At 39.0% G+C, this 21,902-nt stretch overlaps 1 protein-coding gene across 4 annotated transcripts in view; it reads right to left on the reverse strand.

Annotated features, from left to right (window-relative positions):
- MCM8 (minichromosome maintenance 8 homologous recombination repair factor) overlaps positions 1–21,902 on the reverse strand; it is a 42,920-nt gene that overhangs the window by 14,918 nt on the left and 6,100 nt on the right. For all 4 annotated transcript variants that reach the window (XM_037051678.1, XM_037051679.1, XM_037051677.1 and 1 more), the window contains 8 exons: positions 18,361–18,464; positions 17,629–17,827; positions 13,574–13,659; positions 11,820–11,971; positions 11,414–11,609; positions 8,357–8,387; positions 7,701–7,841; positions 4,765–4,906 (listed from right to left, as the gene is read on the reverse strand). In XM_037051678.1, the coding sequence (XP_036907573.1) occupies positions 4,765–4,906; positions 7,701–7,841; positions 8,357–8,387; positions 11,414–11,609; positions 11,820–11,971; positions 13,574–13,659; positions 17,629–17,827; positions 18,361–18,464 (1,051 nt within the window). The remainder of the gene's footprint in view (positions 1–4,764; positions 4,907–7,700; positions 7,842–8,356; positions 8,388–11,413; positions 11,610–11,819; positions 11,972–13,573; positions 13,660–17,628; positions 17,828–18,360; positions 18,465–21,902) is intronic.

Below are 21,902 nucleotides of genomic sequence, written 5' to 3' on the forward strand. Positions count from 1 at the left end.
AAGTGGAGTTACTGTCCACATGCACGAAAAAGGATGGATGAATGAAGAAGGCATGAAAATCTGGTTTAACAAAGTCTGGTCACGAAGGCCTGGAGGATTACTTAAAAAACCAGCTTTGCTTGTTCTCGATCACTTCAAAGCCCATGTTACACACAGTGTGAAAGCAACTGCAGCGGACTTGAAAACCCAACTTGCTGTGGTACCTGGTGGACTAACCAGCCGACTACAACCTCTTCATGTGTCAGTAAACAAGCTCTTTAAGGACCTAATGAAGAAAGAGTGGACGTCCTGGATGCAGTCAGCCGGTAATGATTTACTAGCTACAGGCGCAATCAAGGAAGCATCAATCGCCCAGGTTTGTGACTGGATCCTAAGATCGTGGAACAGTGTCAAGAAGCAGGTGGTTGTGAAATCGTTTAAAAAATGCGGCATCAGCAATGCTATGGATGGAAATGAGGATGACGAAATTTACCGGGATGAGGAAAGTGACTCTTCAGACACCAGTAATGTAGAAATTGAAGAAGACGATACTGCTGATATTGACAGTGACGGAGAGTTCTTGGCCTTCTATGATGTGTAAATATCATAAATTTGTTACCAGCACATAAAATGTCTTTTTTTTTTAAGATTTTATTCATTTATTTATCTTTAGAGGGGAAGGAGAGAGGGAGAGAAACATCAATGTATGGTTGCCTTTCGTGCGTCCCCTGCTGGTAGTTGGCCTGCAAGGAACCAGCCTGCAACCCAGGCGTGTGCCCTGACTGGGAATCGAACCGCGATCGTCTGGTTCGCAGGCCCGCACTCAATCCACTGAGCTACGCCAGCCAGTGCACCAGCACATAAAATGTCTTATACCGTATATCTGTTCTTGTGTTTTGTAATTATTTGTTACATAAAGTTTCTTGTATCACAGTATGTTCAAAAACAAATGCTAAAATTCCTTTATAATACAAAAAAAAATGCATCTACATATAAATAAATAAATAATTGAATTTAAAAATTAAAACAAAAGATTTTTTTTTCTTGAAAGTTTGGGCCAAAAATGTGGGTGCTCATTACACACAGGAGTGCGTTATACACAGCAAAATAGAGTGTATACATATTAAAGAGAGAATACTTCAACAACTAGAAAAGATACCCATAATTATACAAGATGAGTTTTCTGGAGATGATAGAAAGTTAAAAGAGGAAAGGAAGTCTGGAAAGGTTTTAAGAAAAAGGTGATTTTTGAGCTGGGTTTTTTGGGACTCACAATTCGGGTTTCTTAGGGCAATGTAATTTGAAAAGAACACCTTGTAAAGTCAGAAGGTTAGAGTACAGTCCCCAGCGATACCAGGTGGTGACTGTGCAACTGCAGGGAAATCACTCTCAAACATTATTACCTTGTACTATTTTTCTCCCCTTTTCCCCATCTGTGTGCAACCTGTTAGGTGGTCATCTCCAGAGGGTGCTGCTGTGGTTAAACCTCTCCTGAGCAAGTTAAAACTCTGTCAGCAAGTCAGCATGCCAGCTCAGAGGTCAGTCCATCTCTCTCTGGAACTTAGAGTATTACTGGAAATTCTCATGATTACTGTTTCAGTTCCTCGGGAGTGTGGACAGTGTATAGACAGTCAAGTTGCTACTTTTACCAACACTTTTCAAAGTTTTTAAAGCAGGAGTGGGTAAACTTTTTCTCTACAGGGGCAGATGTAAATATTTCACATTTTGCGAGCCTGTCACATATTCTTGGTGTTTTAGTTGCTCCTTATTAATACTTTAAAAATATATAAACAATTTTTTTTTGCTTATGGACTATACTAAAAGAGGCTGAAGGCGAAACTGACCTGTGGACTAAAGTCGCTGATCCTGGTTTTAAAGCAGTAAGTTTAAACCTTGAAAATTTCAAACTCTCTTTTCTTTGGCTACAATTGGTTGTTGCTTTTTTAAAAAACTATTTTTTGGTAATTTCATGAGATACTGGAGAAGGGAAATATAAAGCAGCCCTATTTCTCCTTTTTTTCCCTGTAAGTCTTCAGTAAAGGTGTTAGCAGGACTCTGCATTTGTTTTTAGGACCCAAGCTCTGCTAACATCCCTTTGCATTTTAACTGTGCGACTTTTACCAACATAGTGTTGGCTTATCTATCTATATTTGGAAGAAAAGGCAGTTGGCTTTTACCATTCCGCATCTTAAATCCCATTGGTTATCTGTATAGCTAAATCCCACATCACCTACAACTTCTAATTAATAAAAAGTATGACAGTTTCACAATGAGTATCCTATTCTTATTTATTATTTTCTTCACCTGGTAACTGAATAAAAATACTGTCACTTCGAATGAGCAAATATTTATCAAATCCGTACTTAGTTCTAGTCATTTGGGAAATAGCACTAAAAACACAAAATTCTCTGCCCCCGTGAGGCCTACATTCTACTTGGTGTACAGAGGCAGACTATTAAAAAATAAACGATATATTAGAAGGTACGAGGTGCTATAGAAAGAAAAGGCAGAGTAGGGTAAGGAGAATAACACCTGCTGTTGGGGATGGGGTTATAATTTAAAATGGCATGTACTGGGAAGGCCTTGTTGAGGCCTTCCTCAAATGGCAACATTTGAACAAAAATTCAGGAGAAGAAACAGATAAGCCTTGCAGATATATCTGATGTAGATCATTCCACACAAAGAGGAACAAAGACAAAGGTCCTGATGCAAGACTGTGATGTGCTCGGTATGCTGATGATGGTAGTGATGAAAGCAAGGAGGCCACTGTGGCTGGAGAAGGGGAAATGAGAGGTAATGAGGCAGAAGAGGTGAGGAAAAGCCAGAATGTGAACGGCCCTGGGCTACTATCATTACTTGGGCTCTCGCTGAGACAGGGAGCCACTGGATGGTTTTGAACAGAAGAAGAAAATGATTTAAGTTTTCATGGGATTGCTCTGCCTTGTTAAGAATAGAAAGGGCACGGGTGGTCACAGGCACCCCAAGTGGAGATCACAGTACTAATGCATGTGAGAGATCACGGTAGCAGCAGTAGAGAAGAGGTTGGATACTGGACACATAGTCCATCTCTGAACACAGGGATAAGGGTGCTGGACCCCCATGTCAGTCCGAAATCCACCTATGACTTTTGACTCCCCCCAAATTTAACTGCTAGTAGCCTACTGTTGACCTAATCAATAATATAAATAGTTGATTAACATCTTCTGTGTGTAATATGTGTATTATATACTATATTCTTACAATAAAGTTAGAAAAAAATTATAGTACTGTATATATTTACTGAAAAAAAGCTACATATCATATGACTGGTAGAGAGGGGCAAAGAAGGAAAATTGAGACAACTGTAACACCATAAACAATAAAATATTAAAGAAAGAAAAGAGAAAATCCACATATAAGTGAACTCATGCAGTTCAAACCACGTTATTCAAGGGTCAGCCGAATTTGCAAGGTAGAGACAACAAGATCTGCCGACAGACTGGATGTGGGATATGAGAAAAAGTCGAGGATGACTGTACTTTTTATGGCTTGAGCAAAGAGAATGGAACTGTCATTTGCTGAACTGGGAGAGATTATAAAAAGAATCGATTGGAAGGGAAAGATCAGGATTTTGGTTTTGGATATGTTAAGATCGAGAGAGTTGTAGAGATACTGCACAGACAATAAGAAATTTGTACCTGGAGTTTAGAGGAGAAGAAATGTAAATTTGGAAATTTTCAACACATAGGTAAGTAAAGCTATGAGACTAGAGTAAGATCATCATGAAGGTAAATACAAACCAAGAAGAAAAACAGAACAGAAACTAAGCACTTTGAGGTGCCAACCAGTTAAGAGGCTGGAGAGATGAACAAGTAAAGACCGAGAAGGAAAGGCGGCTAAAGAAAGGAAAACCAGAAGAGTGTAGAGTCCTGGAAACAAAGTCACGGAGGGGCAGCGACCAGCTCTGTCAAACACCACATGGGTACTGGACTCATAAATGTGGAGGTCACTGGCAAATTGCAAGGGACGAATGACCTTAAATGGACTGGAATCTGGGCACAGCCTGACAAATGCATAAGAACAAGTTTTTCCAACAGGGTTTAAAGCATCACAAAAATTTAGGTAACAAAGCTCGGTTGAAGATTTGTTCATGCTGAGTCCTCTAACTGAATTTGTTATAAATTATCAGTCAAATATTGAAAACAACAACAAAAAAAACCCTAATGAGGTGGGTTAAAATACAGCAAAACTTCTAATTTTAAGGTAACAGCTCTAAACTCTTACTGCAAATCCTCTGAGAGCAAAGGATAACATTCACCTTTTTTTAGTTCCAAGGCATCTGGAACTATTCTGAGCTAATAGTTATGCATTCAACAATGCTTTACTGTGCACCTATAGTACTAGGCAATAGGAATGTGGTAGTCAACAGATACCCAATTCCACCCACCCCTGTAAAGCTTTAAAACAGGCCTTGAAACAAACCACAAATGTGATGGGTGTTATGAAATGGGAAGTGTTGGGAGCTATACCTCTTTAACCTGACTTTTAATTTTTACATATAACTGTATCTGCTGCAAGATTCTGAATATGAGTGACATTAGTACCAGTTCCAGTTCTACAGTATCGATATAAATAAAAAAGATAGTACTGTATTTCTACTTAATTTTTCTGGCACTCATTCTCAACCCACTGGTTGGGATACTGCTGTCCAAATGCCTCTTGAACAGGATATAAAGAAATTGACTGAAAAGGAAAAGGCATTTTTTAGAAAGCCCAGAATTACCATCATCATCTTTGGTCTCTTACCTTGATCACCGAGTACCAGAGCACCAGCTTCCAAAGCAAAATCTCCTGAGGAACTATCCTTTGAGAGAGTTACAGTCAAACCAGAGGTGGTGGTGGTATTACCACAAACGTACACACCACGTGGAGCGACACTGCATACTGCCTGAGGAAACAAAAAATTTAAGAGAATCACCCAAAGTAAAGGGAAATAATAGCTAATAGCAATTGCTCAAAAATGTTAGCTATATGCCAGGTAGTCTTCTAAGAGCTTTAGCCTGTAATTTTCACCATCCTGGCAAGAGGAAGGTATTACTACATCCCCATGTCCTGACGCAGGAACCCACGCCTGCGGAGAGTAGCTCACACAGCTACAAAGGTGTGAAGTCAGGATTCAATCAAACCCAGGCTGCCTGACTCTGATGTCTGTGGTCATGAGAATACTCTACCCAACTCCTGTTTGAACTTGAACTCCATTGTGTTCAAGTTCAAACAGCAAAAATGTGAGTACCAATTTTAATTTCAAAGTCTCTAATGTTTCTTTAAACATCAAGTAGTAAAATGTCTCAACGATGCTTGCCTTCTAAGTAAATAATCTACGGCAGATCGAGAGTCATCAACTAGCACAACAGTTAAAACCAAGGACCTCTAGTCAGGCAGGCCTGCTTTCATCCTGGCTCTACATGGACTGGCTGTGTGGCTCTCAGACCTCTCTGAGTTTCAGCTTCCTTATGTTTTATCACATAACGTCCTGAGGAATAAATGAGATCATGGATGGAAGGCGCTTCACCTGGTACCTGGCACACAGTAAGTGCCTAGTGCAAGGCCGCTATACATGGCTATGTACTGCACAACCTCAGGAGACAGCGCTCACAGTGTTACCTATGTCAGTGTGATCTGGACTTGTGCCGTGAACCACCCAAGGGGCCCTATGGTGCCTAACTCATAAACAGTAGCTATCATTATTTTTGCTTGTAATCCCGTATTTGTTAGTCTTAGAGTACAATAGTTTACTAAATGGTCAGAACAAAAGGAGATTGAAATACAAAGTAACTGACTCATAACTGTTAGTGTTAGCCTGACTTTTAAAAATCCTGGCTTAGTGGGACTAGCAGATTTATATGAAATACCCTCCATTATTTACAACACTTAATTGCCACTAATATTACAACTTCTATTTTTAAACTGAGCCAGTGTTTTTTTTTGTTTTGTTTTCAGGGGGGGTTTCTTTACCCTAACCCAAGGACATTATATTTTCACTGCTTTGAGAGAGAAAGGAAGGAAAAGAGAAAAACATCGATGCAAGAGAGAAGCATCGACTGGTTGCCTCCCATACTCGCCTGGACTGGACATTGCTCGTGCCAGGACGGGGGAATCAAACTTGCAACCTAGGATGTACTCTGACCGGGAATCAAACCTACAACCTTTCAGTTACAGGACAATGCTCCAACCAACTGAGCCACACTGGCCAGGATGAGCCAGGGGGTTTAAAGTTATTATTCCCAGGTCTAAAAAACATGAAGAACTGCCAGTGTCATTTCTTGGTATTAAAACATTTTAAGTGCCATTTAATGCATTTTGGAAATATTATCTGCCAAGACATATTTTGTAAATAAAAAAGAAGAGAAAAATAATACTTTATATACTATAAACAAAATATAGAAATTAAATGATTTACAGAGATGATGGGACCCTGTGAACGATAAACCAGGCTTCCACATATAATATGCTAATTCAAAAATCTGTGTAGCACACACACAATGCTATAAAAGACAGAAAAGAAAGTGTAACAACTTAGACTCCCGTATGTCATGTGTCCCTTTCGAATCCATATTCTGGCTAGGTACCCTGTGCCAGGCTGCCAAGGGCTCAGTAAAGAAAATTTTTTAAAAATTTAGGCCCAGTTAGTCAAAAGGAACAATATATGGATGTCAGAGTAAAAATTAAAACGACTGGCTTAACACTTAGCCATAAGAAATAAAGAATCATCTGACATGAAGGGCAGTGGGTTTACTGTGCAACGACCAGATCGAAGCGGTTCTCAATCCTAGCTGCACATCAGAATCATTTGTGGAGGGTTATACACATACAGGTAATAGGACCCTAACCCAGAGACTCTTAACTCAGTTGGCCTGGGGCAGGCCACAGTATTTCCAAAGAGCTCCAAAGGTGATTCTAGTATGTAGCCAGGGTTCCCAATCCCTGGACAAAGATTCAGTCGTCACGGGACTGCAATTTACCGAAGTGCCAGGGAGCCTCTGGTCCAGTCACATTTTCCCACACTAGGCATGGAATAGGAAGGCAGGACAGGGACATTCTTAGAAAAGACATTCTGGCTAGCTTACCAGGTGTCACTCCAAGGAAACCACAAGCATTCCACCAAGCAGCTCCTTCTAGGGACATGATAAGCCCTTGAAGGGAGGACCACTAGACTCTGACTGACAGAGGCAAAAATTTCCCGGGGACCAGCAACAGACTGGTCATAGAAGCTGCCTTGCTTTGGTCTCAGAAGCAGTTGAAATGTATTCCAACAGAGCTCTTAGCCTTTATCTAATTATTTTTAAAGCCCAACACACTGTTTATGTAGCTGTGTGAAGAGAGAGTGGGGGACTCCGCTTTACTTTCTTAAACTATTATGTCCACAGGTGAGGCTGCAGTAAAGACTAGCAAAGCAATGCTGGGTACAAAACAAAAGGGTTAAGGAAATGGCTTATGTTTCACACAGCTGACATCTCAATAGACCAACATACCTATGCAACCTGTGCAACAGAGGACTGGCTCAATTTGAAAAGATAGTCAGATACAAGTTGTGTATTACTCACACAAACCCAATTCACTTACACCACCAAACAAACTATACCCTCTAGAACACAAACACTGCATGCTTTGAGCAAATCCATTTGTAGATTATTCATGTGTTCGATAAGCAAAAGGTCAAATACTAAGTGATTATTTCCTACCTGTAGCATCTGACTCTTTCCCAAGCCTGGATCTCCAACAACAAGGACATGTGGGTCTCCCCGAATGGGAATTCTGTTTTTGTCATCTGCATATTTCTGGCTTCCTCCGAACAGTGCTAATGCCAAACCTGCTTTAACAAGCTCAAATGTGAAAGAAGGAAAAGTGAGAAAAATATAAAGATGACTAGTAAACAGGATGCTACCCCTTTTATGTTTACAACATTTATTTGTTTGGGGGTTTCCTTTTAAAGTATGATTGGACTTTTCTCCTAAGAAAAGCAAGTCTTATCATATAAACTACTATAAGGTAAATGATTATTAAAAAGCAAAAACTAGAAGCACATAAAATCAGAATGGTATCTTAAAACTTGCTAAGTGAAGAGCTACCTTGCAAGGCATTAATCCTTTCTACATTAGTTTCTGCTTTAATGTTTCGGGTCCAGAGTCAGTTTAGAAGCCCATTCCTATTACCTCTAATTGGTAAGCAGCTTTCTCCTACAAGGGGCTATAGTTGGCCTGTCATATCATTCACTTATAGAGAAGAACGATTAATATTAAATGAACAATTAAGTGGCCAACAGAAATTAGCTAATTTTTATAAAGTCTTTATGTTGCCAACTTTATATACTTTGAGCAAAGATGAAGAAAATACTTACTTCATGGCCAAAAATGACAGGGCAAAGCGAGCTGAAAAACAGAATACAGCATAACTTCTAACTTTCACTTCATTGATCTATTAGAACAGGGGTGTCAAACTCATTTTCACCGGGGGCCACTTTGCAGTTGCCTTCAAAGGGCTGAATGTAATTTCAACTCCTTACCAGTTAAGGAGTAGTTACATTTATACAGTCCTAAATTATTTTGGCCCTTTGGAGGCAACTGCGAGGCTGACGTGGCCCCCGGTGAAAATGAGTTTGACACCCCTATATTAGAACGTCTACTTTACAGTTTGCTTAACTTGATTTATATTGCATCCAAAAAAGACAAAAATTAATAATTTATACCCATCAAACAACTCAATAAATGTTATTCCAATATTCAATAAATTTCTCAAAATTCTTGGTTAATCAATAAAGGGAAGAATCCTTAAAAGTTGTGCTAGAGTAAAGGAGACAGAACATTTGGTAAAGTATTTTAAAGTAACCAAATACAGTGTTGATCATTTTATGTTAATGGCCTTTAAAATGCACCATAATCATGGTCTTCCAGTTTAGGATATGAATTATATTGTATTTTATGTGAACAGACATCTTTAGACTTGTGCAGCCAAGCCACTGAAAGGAGACAAAAGAGTAAACTGTGAGCTGCATGCATACCTTAAGATAGGATAAAATTTCTTTTTTTTCAGTTTAAGTCAAAGGATCAGAATAAAAAAGACCACATATGAATATAAAGAAGTACATTTACATTTATCTATTGCACAAACAAGGAACAAAAAAATAGACGGGAAGAAGAGTAAACAAACTGTAAATCATTACCCCCTTTGACATTCGTAAACATGGCTATCAGTCTCCTGCCGTTTTCCCTGGCACTCACTATTCAGCATGCTCCTTCGAAATCACTGCTGGCTTCCTGCCTCACACCTGCATCTGTCTGTTGAAGGGCTTTTTATAGCCTATGGCCATAGACGTGCTGGTCAGGCTAGAAATGCTGGGTTATCCAACATTCCCAGAAGCAGCCCCAAACCCAGCTCCTTGGTTGGAAAAATACTGAGTTCCACAGTTTAGTGTCCCAGAGGCCTCAGGAGGATTAAGCCCTGGATGCTAGCAAGAACCTGTTCATTAAGGCACCACACACTGACTGCTACCCTTTGTCTCCCTTCCCCATCCCCCTACCAGTATACGTGGGGATCAAGTCCCATATAAACTACGCTTCTCAAATCATATCATTGCTTCTAAAGGAACTTAAACGAAAACATGACCTTGCACTGTCTTTTCCAAATTCCTTTCATGGTCCTCCATTTATTTATCTGCTGAGGGTCAACAAACTTTTTCTTAAAGGACCAGAAAGTTAGTATTTTCAGTTCTACTATCTTGGTCAGAATACTTAACTTATCTGAAAGCAACGGTCAATAAATATGGCAATGAGTGGGTAGGGCTGTATTCTAAAAAACTTTATATACCAAAACAAGCACTCTGCCTAGTTTGCCAACCCCTGCAAGATTAACAAAAAAAAATCTAGTTTTGGTGTTGAAATCACAAACTTAGAACTAAAAGGCAAAAGCAAACCATGGGAAGAAAACCCTAGTTTTTCATTCTAACTTAGCTCCTGTAAGTACTGCATAAGGACCACTACATATGTTCATTTTTACTTATAACTGCTGAGAGAAACTGGTCAAAGAGGTGATCCTCAACCAGGCAGCTCCTCAGATCCTGTTACAGACCGCTCACCACACCATCACTTCTCACCCTCACCCTGGCTCAGCATTCTCTCTCCCAGGGCGGCTGGGACAGCTGTCTATCCACAGTGGGTCTCTGAGAATTTAAGAACAAAGAACCCCTGAGGAACTCCGTACTCCTACGGTGGTGAAATTACCATAATAAAGGCAGGAAGAAAATGTCAAATTCTCCTAGTGCCCAAAGCCTAGATCAATTTTCTAATGCAATGTATTTCAAACCTCAGTTCTTTATCTTAGATATGCATATTATTCAGCCTCATTTTCCCCTATTTCTTCAAAATTATCCAAAGATGTGTCCAAAAAATAACAGAATAACAGCACTGTTGATTATGTTAAGTAACAAAATCTCATTTAATCTTCAGAACATCCTTCTGGGACGAGTATTATTACTTCCATTTTAAGATAAAAATGAAGAAGAAATTAGGTAACGTGCTCCAGATCACACTGGAGATAAGTGTCTGAAGCAAGACTCTGATCTATGTTTGTCTCCCCAAAAGAGCTCTCGTCGCCCTCCTGGTGTGGCTTAGTGGTTGAGTCTGCAAAACAAAGGGTCGCAGATTGGATTCCCGTCAGGGCACAGGCCTGGGTTGCAGGCCAGGTCCCCAATGGGCAGGCACAGGAGAGACAACCACACACTGATGTTTCTCTCTTTCTCCCTCCCCCTCTCTACAAAATAAATAAATAAATAAATAAAATCTTCAAAATTAAAAAAAAAAAGAGCTCTTAACTGCTAAAGTAAAAATGCCTCTACTTTGCTTCTTCTCTACTGCATGGCAATAACAAGGAAATAAAAGATACAGAATGTAAATAATCTCTATGTGAATCTCTTAGTTTTTAAAAGCTAAAAAAAGCACAAAACCTACACACAACTAACTGAAATAACTCTGGAATTCACTGTCCCATCACTCCTCTGCTGAGGAACTTGCCAGTACATTTTCCTTAGTGCATGAACTGGAGATCTGCAAACTCTTCTGCAGAGGACCAACAGGAAGCATGTATGAGCCATTTGTTCTGTTGCAACCCTGAACTCTTTTGAATGAGTATGGCTGTATTCCAATAAAAGTTTATTTATGGGCTGCAAAACTTGAATTTCATGTAACTTTACATGTTATGAGACATTCTCCTTTTGATTCTTTATCAGCCATTAAAAAATGTAAAAATCATGCTTAGTAGGGTCAAACAAAAATGAGCAGTTAACTTGATTTGGCCTGTGAATGCTAGTTTGCAACAATTTTGACTAGTTTTGTGTTACATGTAGCCAAGAACATTCCAACAAACATATGCATAATAAAATTTCAGATAACATCATACATACTTGACAATGAGTTTGAACAGGTTTTCTTCAGCTTGAATCTCTTGGATGGCATAAAGCTCTTTAAGTGAGAAGTCTAGCAGCATTCCATGCTTACACTCATCCTCAGAAGCCTTTGATTTCTGTCCTTTGCTATTGCTAACAGAATTGGCTTCAATGTACAAAAGGAACATACACTTGTCATTCTTATTTCGAGAACCTGTAAATTTCAAAGTATGAAATGTAATAATTGACATTTTCATTTCCCCTACAAAGATGCCAGTAGAATGTACAAGAAAGGCACAATGAGCTACAAATAAAACTTTGTTTCACCTGTGTAAGAAACAACTCCCTTAATTAATGGAGGTTCAGGAGTAGCTTTAAAAAAGACAGATGCTGACAAATTACTGAGAGAGAAATCACACCACACCTTCTTCGGCATTTGAGACTTTGACCACTCCAGTCACAGTCACTGTGTCTCCTGGAACACAGCTATCCACAAGATCGTGAACAAGCTCACATTCGATCGTTCGTGGGATCCGACCTGCTTCTCGTTGATCGTCAGACATCAGCTCCTGGATTCTAAAAAGGTAAACAATTTTCAGCGAGTACACATACTGACTCTGGGTTGTTTCTTTTACCCATTAACTATTCAGGGTCCATATAGTGCTGAGCTAGCTAAAGGGCCAATTCGTTTTTTAAGTTATTTTTAAAAGTTCAATGGAGTATCTAAAATTACTTCAGCAGCTTGCAGTTAAGGATGGGGTGGCAGGATGAGTGTGCGCATTTGTCACCCTCCCTCCCAAATATCCACCAAAATTATAGTCACTAAAGGAGTAAAGGCAAGTTTTAGGACGCTGCAGAGGTGTCATCAACAAACAAGATACTGAAGTCTTAGAAAACAGCAAATGGGAAAGTTTTGGTTTCCCATTTGATGGACAAAACAATATGATGTCCAGAATACATACAGGAAAAAGATACAGAAAAGTGGAAGCCAAAGTTTTATACCCCTAGGTGTGATTTCCTAATACCAGAAAAAACTGTTCAAATCCAACGAAAATACTGCTGTCGGATGAGTGCTACACTTATTGGGGTGAGCACTTCGTAAGGTATCTAAGTGTCCGATCACTATGTTGTACACATGAAATTAATATAATATGGTATGCCGACGGTAACTGACAAATTCTTTTAAAAAGTGGGAAAAATACAGTTACAATATTTAAGCCCATTTCCTTTCCGTTGTTTTTACCTGAAAACAAAGAAATTTCGTTCAAATAATTAAGTTACCCTGAATCTTATATGCATACATCCTACTGTGGTCCTTATAGCACATCTGAAGCCCTCGTCACACCCTTCAGTGGTCAAAGTCCCGTAGATATAGGCTGCAAACCAGGTACCTGCACTCACCGGGACATGGTCATACTTAGGAGTCTTAAACACGTCCCCGTTCATAAAATACAGTGTTTGTAACAATCACAGCATAGTGAACAATTATTACTTATGTCTTGGCTTTTACAGGGCAGAAGGAGGTAAAGCTAGGACAAAGCTCGGTAGAAGTCAGCAATCTACCTCACTTTCCCCTAGATTCTACTTTTTTAAGACCATTACCTCCTGTTTCAGCCAGGTTTCCTGGAGAGCGCTCACTCTAACTTCAAACTACCCATTATTTTACATTTAGGATGAAGTTATGGAACTATAGTAAGGAAAATGGAATAAACTGTTGTATTAAACACACATACACAAAATCTGACTTGTGAAAAAAAGTTTTTAAAATCTATAGTAAAATGCTTCATGGATGGTGAGAACATGAGATGAAACATGCCCATTTCTAAGAAATTCTCTTTATTTTTATTTTAAACTTTTAAATCAATATTATTTTGACCATAACTCATACAGAATAAACTATACAGCTTTGATTATGGTCTACATTCATCCAGTTCAAAGAGTCAGATAAATGAGAAAATGAACTATTTCTCAATAGCAAAAGGACATAATACTTGCACATCAAATCCTTTTTAGAAGCCATAAGAGAACAAATTTTGAATAAAGATGATTATTTCACCACACTGACTCCTAATCAAACTGTGTACAAATAAAAATCACTATAATTTGGGAAATTACAGATTTTCTGAGCAGTATGAGACGTCTAATACCTGTCTGTTAGTAAATAATGTGATCACTTACTTAATTGACTGCCAGTCCATTGTCACTGTGAGAGGAGAGCTACGGAGAGCAGTAAAAGACCTCCCTCGACATGTAGGCTCAGGACACTGTAACGAGATTTATTCACATTCAGATTTGTGATAAAGTAGTCAGATCTTAAGGTAAAGAGTTTAATTTGTATTGTTTTAAAAATGTTTCTCAGAATGTAAAGTGCGGTAAGAGCTGCGATGATTTTTTATTTCCTTCTGCACTCATTCTGTATCACAAGCTTTTGAGGTACTTCCTCAGCTGGTCCCTCTTGATCACGGCTCTTACTCTTCTGTGGTGGGTATGCAAGGCCCTCCCATGCCTCTCACCCTAAGCTCCATTCCTGCTTTGTGCCCGTGCAGTCTCCTGCTCCTTGAACGCCTCTTGCCTACAGTCCCACATGCTCAGCCTCAGTCTTCCCCTTTCAAAAGCCTTTCCTGGGTCTTCTTTAATCACCAGCTCTCATATCTAGCCTCCCTTTGCACTGCTAGTATAGGATAATATATACTGTAATACACAGGCAGTCCTCAACATATGAGTAAAGTTGTGTTTAAGTTTTCGAATGTCTGCTGTTTGGACTTTGAAGTACATTGATAAATTCAGGGATTGTGGCAGACTTTATTTTCCAAACATGGTTGCATAGTATCTCCCCATGAGTTTTTCTATAATCTTGCCATTCCATCAAGAAATGGAGTCTAATTTCCCTTTCCTGGAATCTGGACAGGATTCTGACTCAGTTTGTAACCAACAGAGTATGACAGAAGTCAGACCACCTGACTTTGGAAGCTAGCTCAAAAGGCAAAGCTGTTTCCCCCTGTCAGCTGGAGATGTCTCCTAAAGCAATCACAGCAGCCATGTGAGCCGCGTGTCCCAAGCTGTTGTGAGAAGCCAAAGTCAGCCCACAGAGATAAACTACAGGGAGAGATGCCTGGTGAGCCCCATGGCCACACCACCCCTCGCTATTCCAACCCCAGCCACCATCTGGAACAACCATCACTTGGGACAACCATCTTTTTGGTCACTTCAGTTCACTGAAGTTCAGACACACACAGGACCTCTTCACACTAGCAACTCATCTTATGAATCCACGTTACTACCCACTATATTAAAAGAGCACAGAAATACCCTGACCACACAGTTTATAGAAAATACCTGACTTATATGAGGATTTAAGTTCTGGCCTCTGCACTAAAGGCACTGCCTGAACCTTAAGTCCAAACAAACCGTAGATGACACCAATGTATCAACACTACTGACTATTCAGAACCAATAGCTGAATCTAACACACCTTGTTCTTCCTGTAAAAGAAAGAAGCCTTAGAAATTTCAATTTGAGAAGTATAATAAATGCTAAATTTATTAAAGTCCAAGGATGGTAAAGACAACTTTGGAAAAGAAGAATAGATATGGCAAATCTAACTACTTCATCAAAAGTTTCAATAAGATCCATGTAAGATTACATGGAGTTGACATAGGACCAATGATATAAAAGCAAATCACACATCTCTTGGAGCACAGTGTACTACAAAAGAAGCATTATCCATCAGTAGAAATAAACAGAGAGCTTAATTAGTAACTGGTGACAACTGACTTTTAACCTAAAAGAATAAAATTAGATCCTTAGCATTTTGCTAGCAATAAAATTAACTTCCAGATGCATGACAGATCTAAATACAAAAAACAAGGCTTAAAAGTATCTGGAGAAGCCCTGACTGGTGTGGCTCAGTCTATTGGGTATCATCCTGCAAAGCGAAAGGTCACTGGTTCAATTTCCAGTCAGAGCACATGCCTGGGTTGCAGGTTCAATCCCTGGACAGGGCATGTACAAGAGGCAACTGATTGATGTTTCTCACATCAATGTTTCTCTCCCTCTCTCTCTCCCCCTTCCCCTTTTCCTAAAAATAAAATATTTTTTTAAAAGGTATTTGGAGAAAATGTAAGAAATACGTTTACAATGCTTATGTGAGGAAGGCCTTCTTAAGCAGGGCATAAAATATAAAAATCATAAAGGAAAACAATGACCAATCTGACCATGTCAAAATGTAAAACTATACTACAAAAAATACACCACAAAGTTAAAAAAACAAACCAAAGACTGGGAGGAAGTACCTATAATATATATAATCAATGACTGGCATCTAGAATTCATAAAGAACTATCAATAGTACAGTGGTCTCCCTTTATCTGTGGTTTCAATTTCTGCAGTTTCAGTTTTCTGTAGATAACCAGGAGTTAACTACACTCTGAAAATATTAAATAAAAAATTTCAGAAATAAACAATTTGGAAGTTTCAAATTATGTACCATTTTCAGGACCTTGATGAAGTCCCTCCCATTTTGTCCCGCTTATCCACGCTGTATACATTCTGGATTATCAGATCCACTTTAACAGTATCTAGAGTGCTTATGTTCCAGTAACCCTTACTTCACTTAACAGTGGCGTCAAGGTGCAAGAGCAGTGATGCTGGCAATTCTGCTATGCCAAAGAAGAGGTAAAGTGCTTCCTTTAAGTAAAAAGATATGTACATGCAGAAAAAACACAGTATATACAGGGTTCGGTACTATCTGCCATTACAGGCATCCACTGCAGGTTGTGGAGTGTATCTCTTGAAGATAAGGGGGGAGCTAATGCATGAACAGAAAAGTGAATAGAAGCCATAAACAGAAAATTCAATAAAGAATAAAAATGAACAGCCAATAAAGATGTGAAAAGATGCTCAACTATAACAAAAATCATACAAACTAATATTAAAAATGAATTACCATTTTATGCACAACAGACTAGTAAACCAAAAAGCCTAACAACATCAAGTGTAAATAAAAAACACTGGGAAATGCTAATTGCTTACCATTACCAGTAGGGGTATAAATTGGCACCTAATGAAGTTGAAAATAAGCATATCCTATAACTGAGAAATTCCTCTGCTAAGGAGATATGTACAAGAATGTTCTCTACGGAATCATCTGTAATTGTGAAAAACTGGAAGTACTAATGTTCACCAGGAGAATAGATAATCAGTGGCTATTCATTTATTGGAATAGTCCCCAACAGTAAAAATGAAAGAATTAAATGTATCATCAAGATAGGTAGAACTCCAAAATACACACATAAAAAAATGTTGAGAAATGTTACATTCAGTATACCACGTATATAAAGACACACAAGAGCCCTGGCTAGTGTAGCTCAGTGGATTGAGCGCGGGCCTGCGAACCGCACGATCGTGGTTCCCAATCAGGGCATATGCCTGGGTTGCGGGCCAGTTCCCGGCAGGGGACACACCAGAGGCAACCATACATTGATGTTTCTCTCTCTCTCCTTCCTTTCCCCTCTAAAGATAAATAAATAAAATATTTTAAAGTAAATAAATAAATAAATACACACAAGAAAATAAACCCTATACTCAGTCAAGTATGAAAATGCAGACTTGAAGAGCACACGCCAACTCCAGAAAGTGGCTGTCTGCAAGGATGGCAAAAAGTGGACGGAACTGGGGAGAGGACCGGAGAGACCTGACTTTTAACTGTAATACTATTGTTGTTGAGAAAATTAAGCTAAAATCACAAATATCACTCATAGTGGGTATATAAATATTAGTTACATTATTCCCTGCACTTTTCCATGGTTTTAAAAATCTATAGTTTAAAAAAATGTTAATAAAGAAAAAAGGAACACTTTCAACCAGTAGAATAAATAAAACCTGACGTGTGTACCTTTAAAGCCAAAATATAACAATTGAATGGAAAGAATACACATCGACTTCCGGGTAAGGGCTGTTACTGGGAATGGCACATGCAGGGGCGACACTGAGACACTAATTTTATCGATGCTTCATATCTTTAAAAATACACCTGGAGCTGGCAGAATGTAAATTCTGGAAGGTAGACAGAAGAATATTTTATCTGTTTATTTTCTATACCCAGAAGTATTTCATAATTTAAAAACTGAAAAGAAAAATAAACTCTGTATTCATAAACATCAGGAAGTGTTTTCTATAAAATGATTTGCCGTCTTTACCAGGGTAAATAAAGTAGTTAACGAACATGACATCACCTTTGTGGGAAGGTTATACTTTCCATCTGGAAGAGAAAAACTCTGAACTTCTCCACATGCAGCACAAAGAAAAGCCATCTTGGTGCAAAGAGGCTTTATGTTACTGACGCGGACCACCGTCCCTCTCAGAGCCACGTATTTTCCATAGTAATTTGCTCGGATGTTCTTGAGTTGTGTCAAGGGCTCATAGTTGTACACCCTAGGAACAAAAACAGGAACTATTTATCCATGAACTTCTCGAGAACTGTTAGGACACGTACTCTATAAATTCTGGGAAAGAAAAACAAAACCCCGATGATTACCTTATTCATCTCTTTTAACAAGAAATTAAAATCTTAAAATACAATAAAGATGAATTAAAAAAAGAAAATTCCATTTGTTCTGCGTCTAGTAGCAAACTAATAATTTTAACAAAATATAATCATACTACTTAGTGTATTACAGGGATCATTAAATTTCAACAGTAGAATCTTCGTAAGTACACATCCAAATTCGAAATTTACAAAAATGTGGAGGTTGGGAAATCAACTAATTTAGGCAGAAAAGGCTTATTTATTTACTTGTATCTTTGAAGAATTCTCAGTGGATTTACTTGGATGTGATGACCAATGAGACAAAGAACTCACACCCATTGTAGTAATTTTTGTTTGCTTTAAAATATGAGGAGGATCTCATTCTTAAACAGTCAGCAATGCCCAATTCTAAATATTTTAATACCAGCAAACTCCTCACCTTGCATGAATATGTGGCACATTGACCATAGTTTCTCCATCTTTAGACAATCCTTCTTGGGCTTGTAATTCAGCCGCATGCCTTTCGAGGTCCTTAGTTAACACCTAAACAGGACAGACATTTACTCAAAAGTGAGAAACATAAAGTTTATGAACATAAATAGTTCAGTACAGAACACTAACAGAACTCTTAATAGCCCTTTAAAACTCTGGTATTCAATTATGACTACTTATTTTATATTGAATTATGTTTTACCTGGGACTTTGTTGTCCATGGACTGAAAATCTCCAGCATCCTGTTTGCTACTTTCTGTCCCAACTAAACCTAATCCTAGAAGTCCTTATAGTTGCCTCAAAGCTATTATCTCCAGGATGGTTTATAGTGAGAAAGCATTTTCTTTTTCTCCAGATTTATTGATTAAGATAGAGGAAATAAACATGACTTCTGAAATACCCAATACCCACTCCCTTGGCATCAGACAATAAAATACTTAATATCTACTTGTGTACAAAGCAGTACGCTGACAATCTAAGAAAAAAATAAGATGCATATATACAGCTATAAATGTTGTAAGGACCATAAATATCAGGTAGAAATCTCATGTAAGTTTTGAAAAGGGGTTGTTAGAAAGGTTTCACAGTAAGACAACTGAATTAGGCGCCCAAAATTTGGATATGCCAAGAACGAGGCATTCTATGCTGAATGGATAGAACACATTCTGAAAAGAGTTCAGTTTAGCTGGATGGTGGTGAATGAAGGAAAGTTGTGGGAAGAGGAAGAGGAACCAGGTCATGGAAAGCCTTCAATGCCGTGTAAAGGGTTTGGATTTCATTTAGTGAAAAAGTCACCACAGTTTCTAAGAACAACATGTTTTACCATGTATGGCAACAGTTTATGAAAAATAATTAAGATTTAATTAAGACAGAGCCAGTAAAGATGAAAAAAGAGGTGGATTTAGTGACATTTTAAAAATAGAAATTAAAGGATATAGTGACTTGGATACTGAGAAATAATGAGCAAGAGGAGTCTGAAGACCACAGCCAAGGTTCCTAGTTTAGGGTTACTAGCAATGTACACACCTTTGTAATGAACCATTCCTTTACCTGGACATCCTTACTTCCTTTGCTCTATGTCCAGTCCTAAAGACCCCTTTAAAACCCATCATAAGCCCTGGCTGGTGTAGCTCAGTGGATTGAGCGGGAGAGGATCACAGTTCGATTCCCAGTCAGGGCACATGCCTGGGTTGCAGGCCAGTTCCTGGCAGGGGAGACACAATACATTGTGTGTCCCCAGCAGAGGCAACCATACATTGATATTTCTCTCCCTCTCTCCTTCCCTTCCCCTCTAAAGATAAATTTAAAATCTTTAAAAAAATAAAAAATTTAAAAAAAATTTTTAAAAAGACCCATCATAAACCATACCACCTCTACAGAATCGTCCTCTGAGCTATCCCCATTCCTCCACAACAGCTGAGAATCTTATCTCTGTATCTAAATGCACCTAGCACTGTTCTATCTGTCCTAAGATTTATTACATTTTGCCTGGAAGCATTTATGTGCTTGCCAATCTAAAAAGTGCTTTTACATATGTTGTGGGATCAGAATCTGAGAAAAACACATTAGACACAGCATGTATTGTTATTTTCAACTTATATATGGGGACACTCAGGGAGACTGACCTGAATCTGAACTGGGTCTTTTTGTTCCAAGCTCACAATTGATAACATCATGATGCTCTTTCTAATCTTCCCTATGAGACTATATAGCTCTTTGAAACCATGGTTAATGTCCACACAATCTTTAATAAGATTAAACTAATGCATATAAATCAGAAGTAAATGTTGTATTTAAAATAATACAACAGTAGTGTGGGAACTGACTGTGGTAATATAGGTGGGATGGGTGGAGGAGGGCAAAGGGAGAAAAATTGGGACAACTGTATGTAAGAGAATAATAATTATAAAAATGATTTTAAAAAATTAAAATTGTAAAAATTTAAAAAATGTATTAATTCATTTAAAACTCATTACATTTAAACAAAATAACAGTGTTATTAAAATATGTCTATTTTAATGCAAATAGCAACATTTTAAAAACAAAAAAATGAGTGAGAAGAGTAACATTATTTTATATTTCAAATCTTTTTTTTTTTAAGATTTTATTTTATTTATTTATCTTTAGAGGGTAAGGAGAGGGAGAGAAACATCAATGTATGGTTGCCTTTCGCGCGTCCCCTGCTGGGAGTTAGCCTGCAAGGAACCAGCCTGCAACCCAGGCATGTGCCCTGACTGGGAATCGAACCGCGATCGTCTGGTTCGCAGGCCCGCACTCAATCCACTGAGCTACGCCAGCCAGGGCCTTATATTTCAAATCTTAAATATCAAGCTTAATATAAGAAAACTGGATTCTCTTAAAAAAATAAATAAAGGACTTCTGCCAAGATGGAGGCATAGGTGGAAACACTGTGCCTTCTCCCACAACCAAGTTTGAATACAACAAAGGTTTGGAGAACAAAGACACAGCCAAAGAACAGAAAACTGAATTATACGGAAGTCCAACAACAACTAACCGTTCAACCGGGACCGGTAAGTGGAGCGGAGCCAGCAGCCGAGCAGGGTTGGGAAGGAAAGATCCCCGACCTAGGCCCACAGGCAGCCCAGACCCAGTCGAAGTGCAGGGCAGACTGACCGCGGTCGCACATTCGCACACAGTGAGACGGACCACGCAGGCCCCAGCGGGTGAACCCAGTGGCAGAGGGCTGATGGCAGCGGTGGCACATTCGCGTGCAGTGGGACGAAACGTGCGGGCCCCAGTGACTGTGGCAGCTGCGGCCTCAGCGGGGGGGAGGCGGCAGACAGGATCGCCATTGCTCCTCCTTGACCCTGCCCCCACATACAGTGTCACAACCCAGCGACTGAGTTGCCCTGCTCTGGTGAACACCTAGGGCTCCAATCCTGCTACGTAACAGGCACGAACAGTCCAAAAGATGGTGCAAGAAGAACTCAAAGCCCCAGAGTCGATAACTCTAAGCGACCAGGAAATAGCCAGCCTCTCAGATGCACAGTTCAAAACACTGGTCATCAGGATGCTCACAGAAGTGGTTGATTATAGTCACAAATTAGAGGAACATATGAAGGCTAAACTAACTGAAATGAAGAGAGATGCACAGGAAACCACTAGCGATGGAAAGGAAACTGGGACTCAAATCAATGGAATGGACCAGAAGGAAGAACAAAACATCCAACCAGAAAAGAATGAAGAAATGAGAATTCAAAAAAATGAGGAGAGGCTTAGGAACCTCCAGTACATCTTTAAACGTTCCAACATCCAGATTATAGGGATACCAGAAGGGGGAAAGAAACAGCCACGAGTGGAAAACGTATTTGAACAAATAATAAAGGAGAACTTCCCCAGTCTGGCAAAGGACATAGACTTCCAGGAAATCCAGGAAGCTCAGAGAGTCCCAAAGAAGTTGGACCCAAGAAGGAACACACCAAGGCACATCATAATTACATTAGCCAAGATTAAAATGAAGGAGAGAAT

The sequence above is a fragment of the Sturnira hondurensis genome, unplaced genomic scaffold (genome assembly GCF_014824575.4).
Source record: "Sturnira hondurensis isolate 20B ecotype Veracruz unplaced genomic scaffold, ASM1482457v3 Scaffold0007401, whole genome shotgun sequence".
Taxonomy (NCBI): Eukaryota; Metazoa; Chordata; class Mammalia; order Chiroptera; family Phyllostomidae; genus Sturnira; species Sturnira hondurensis.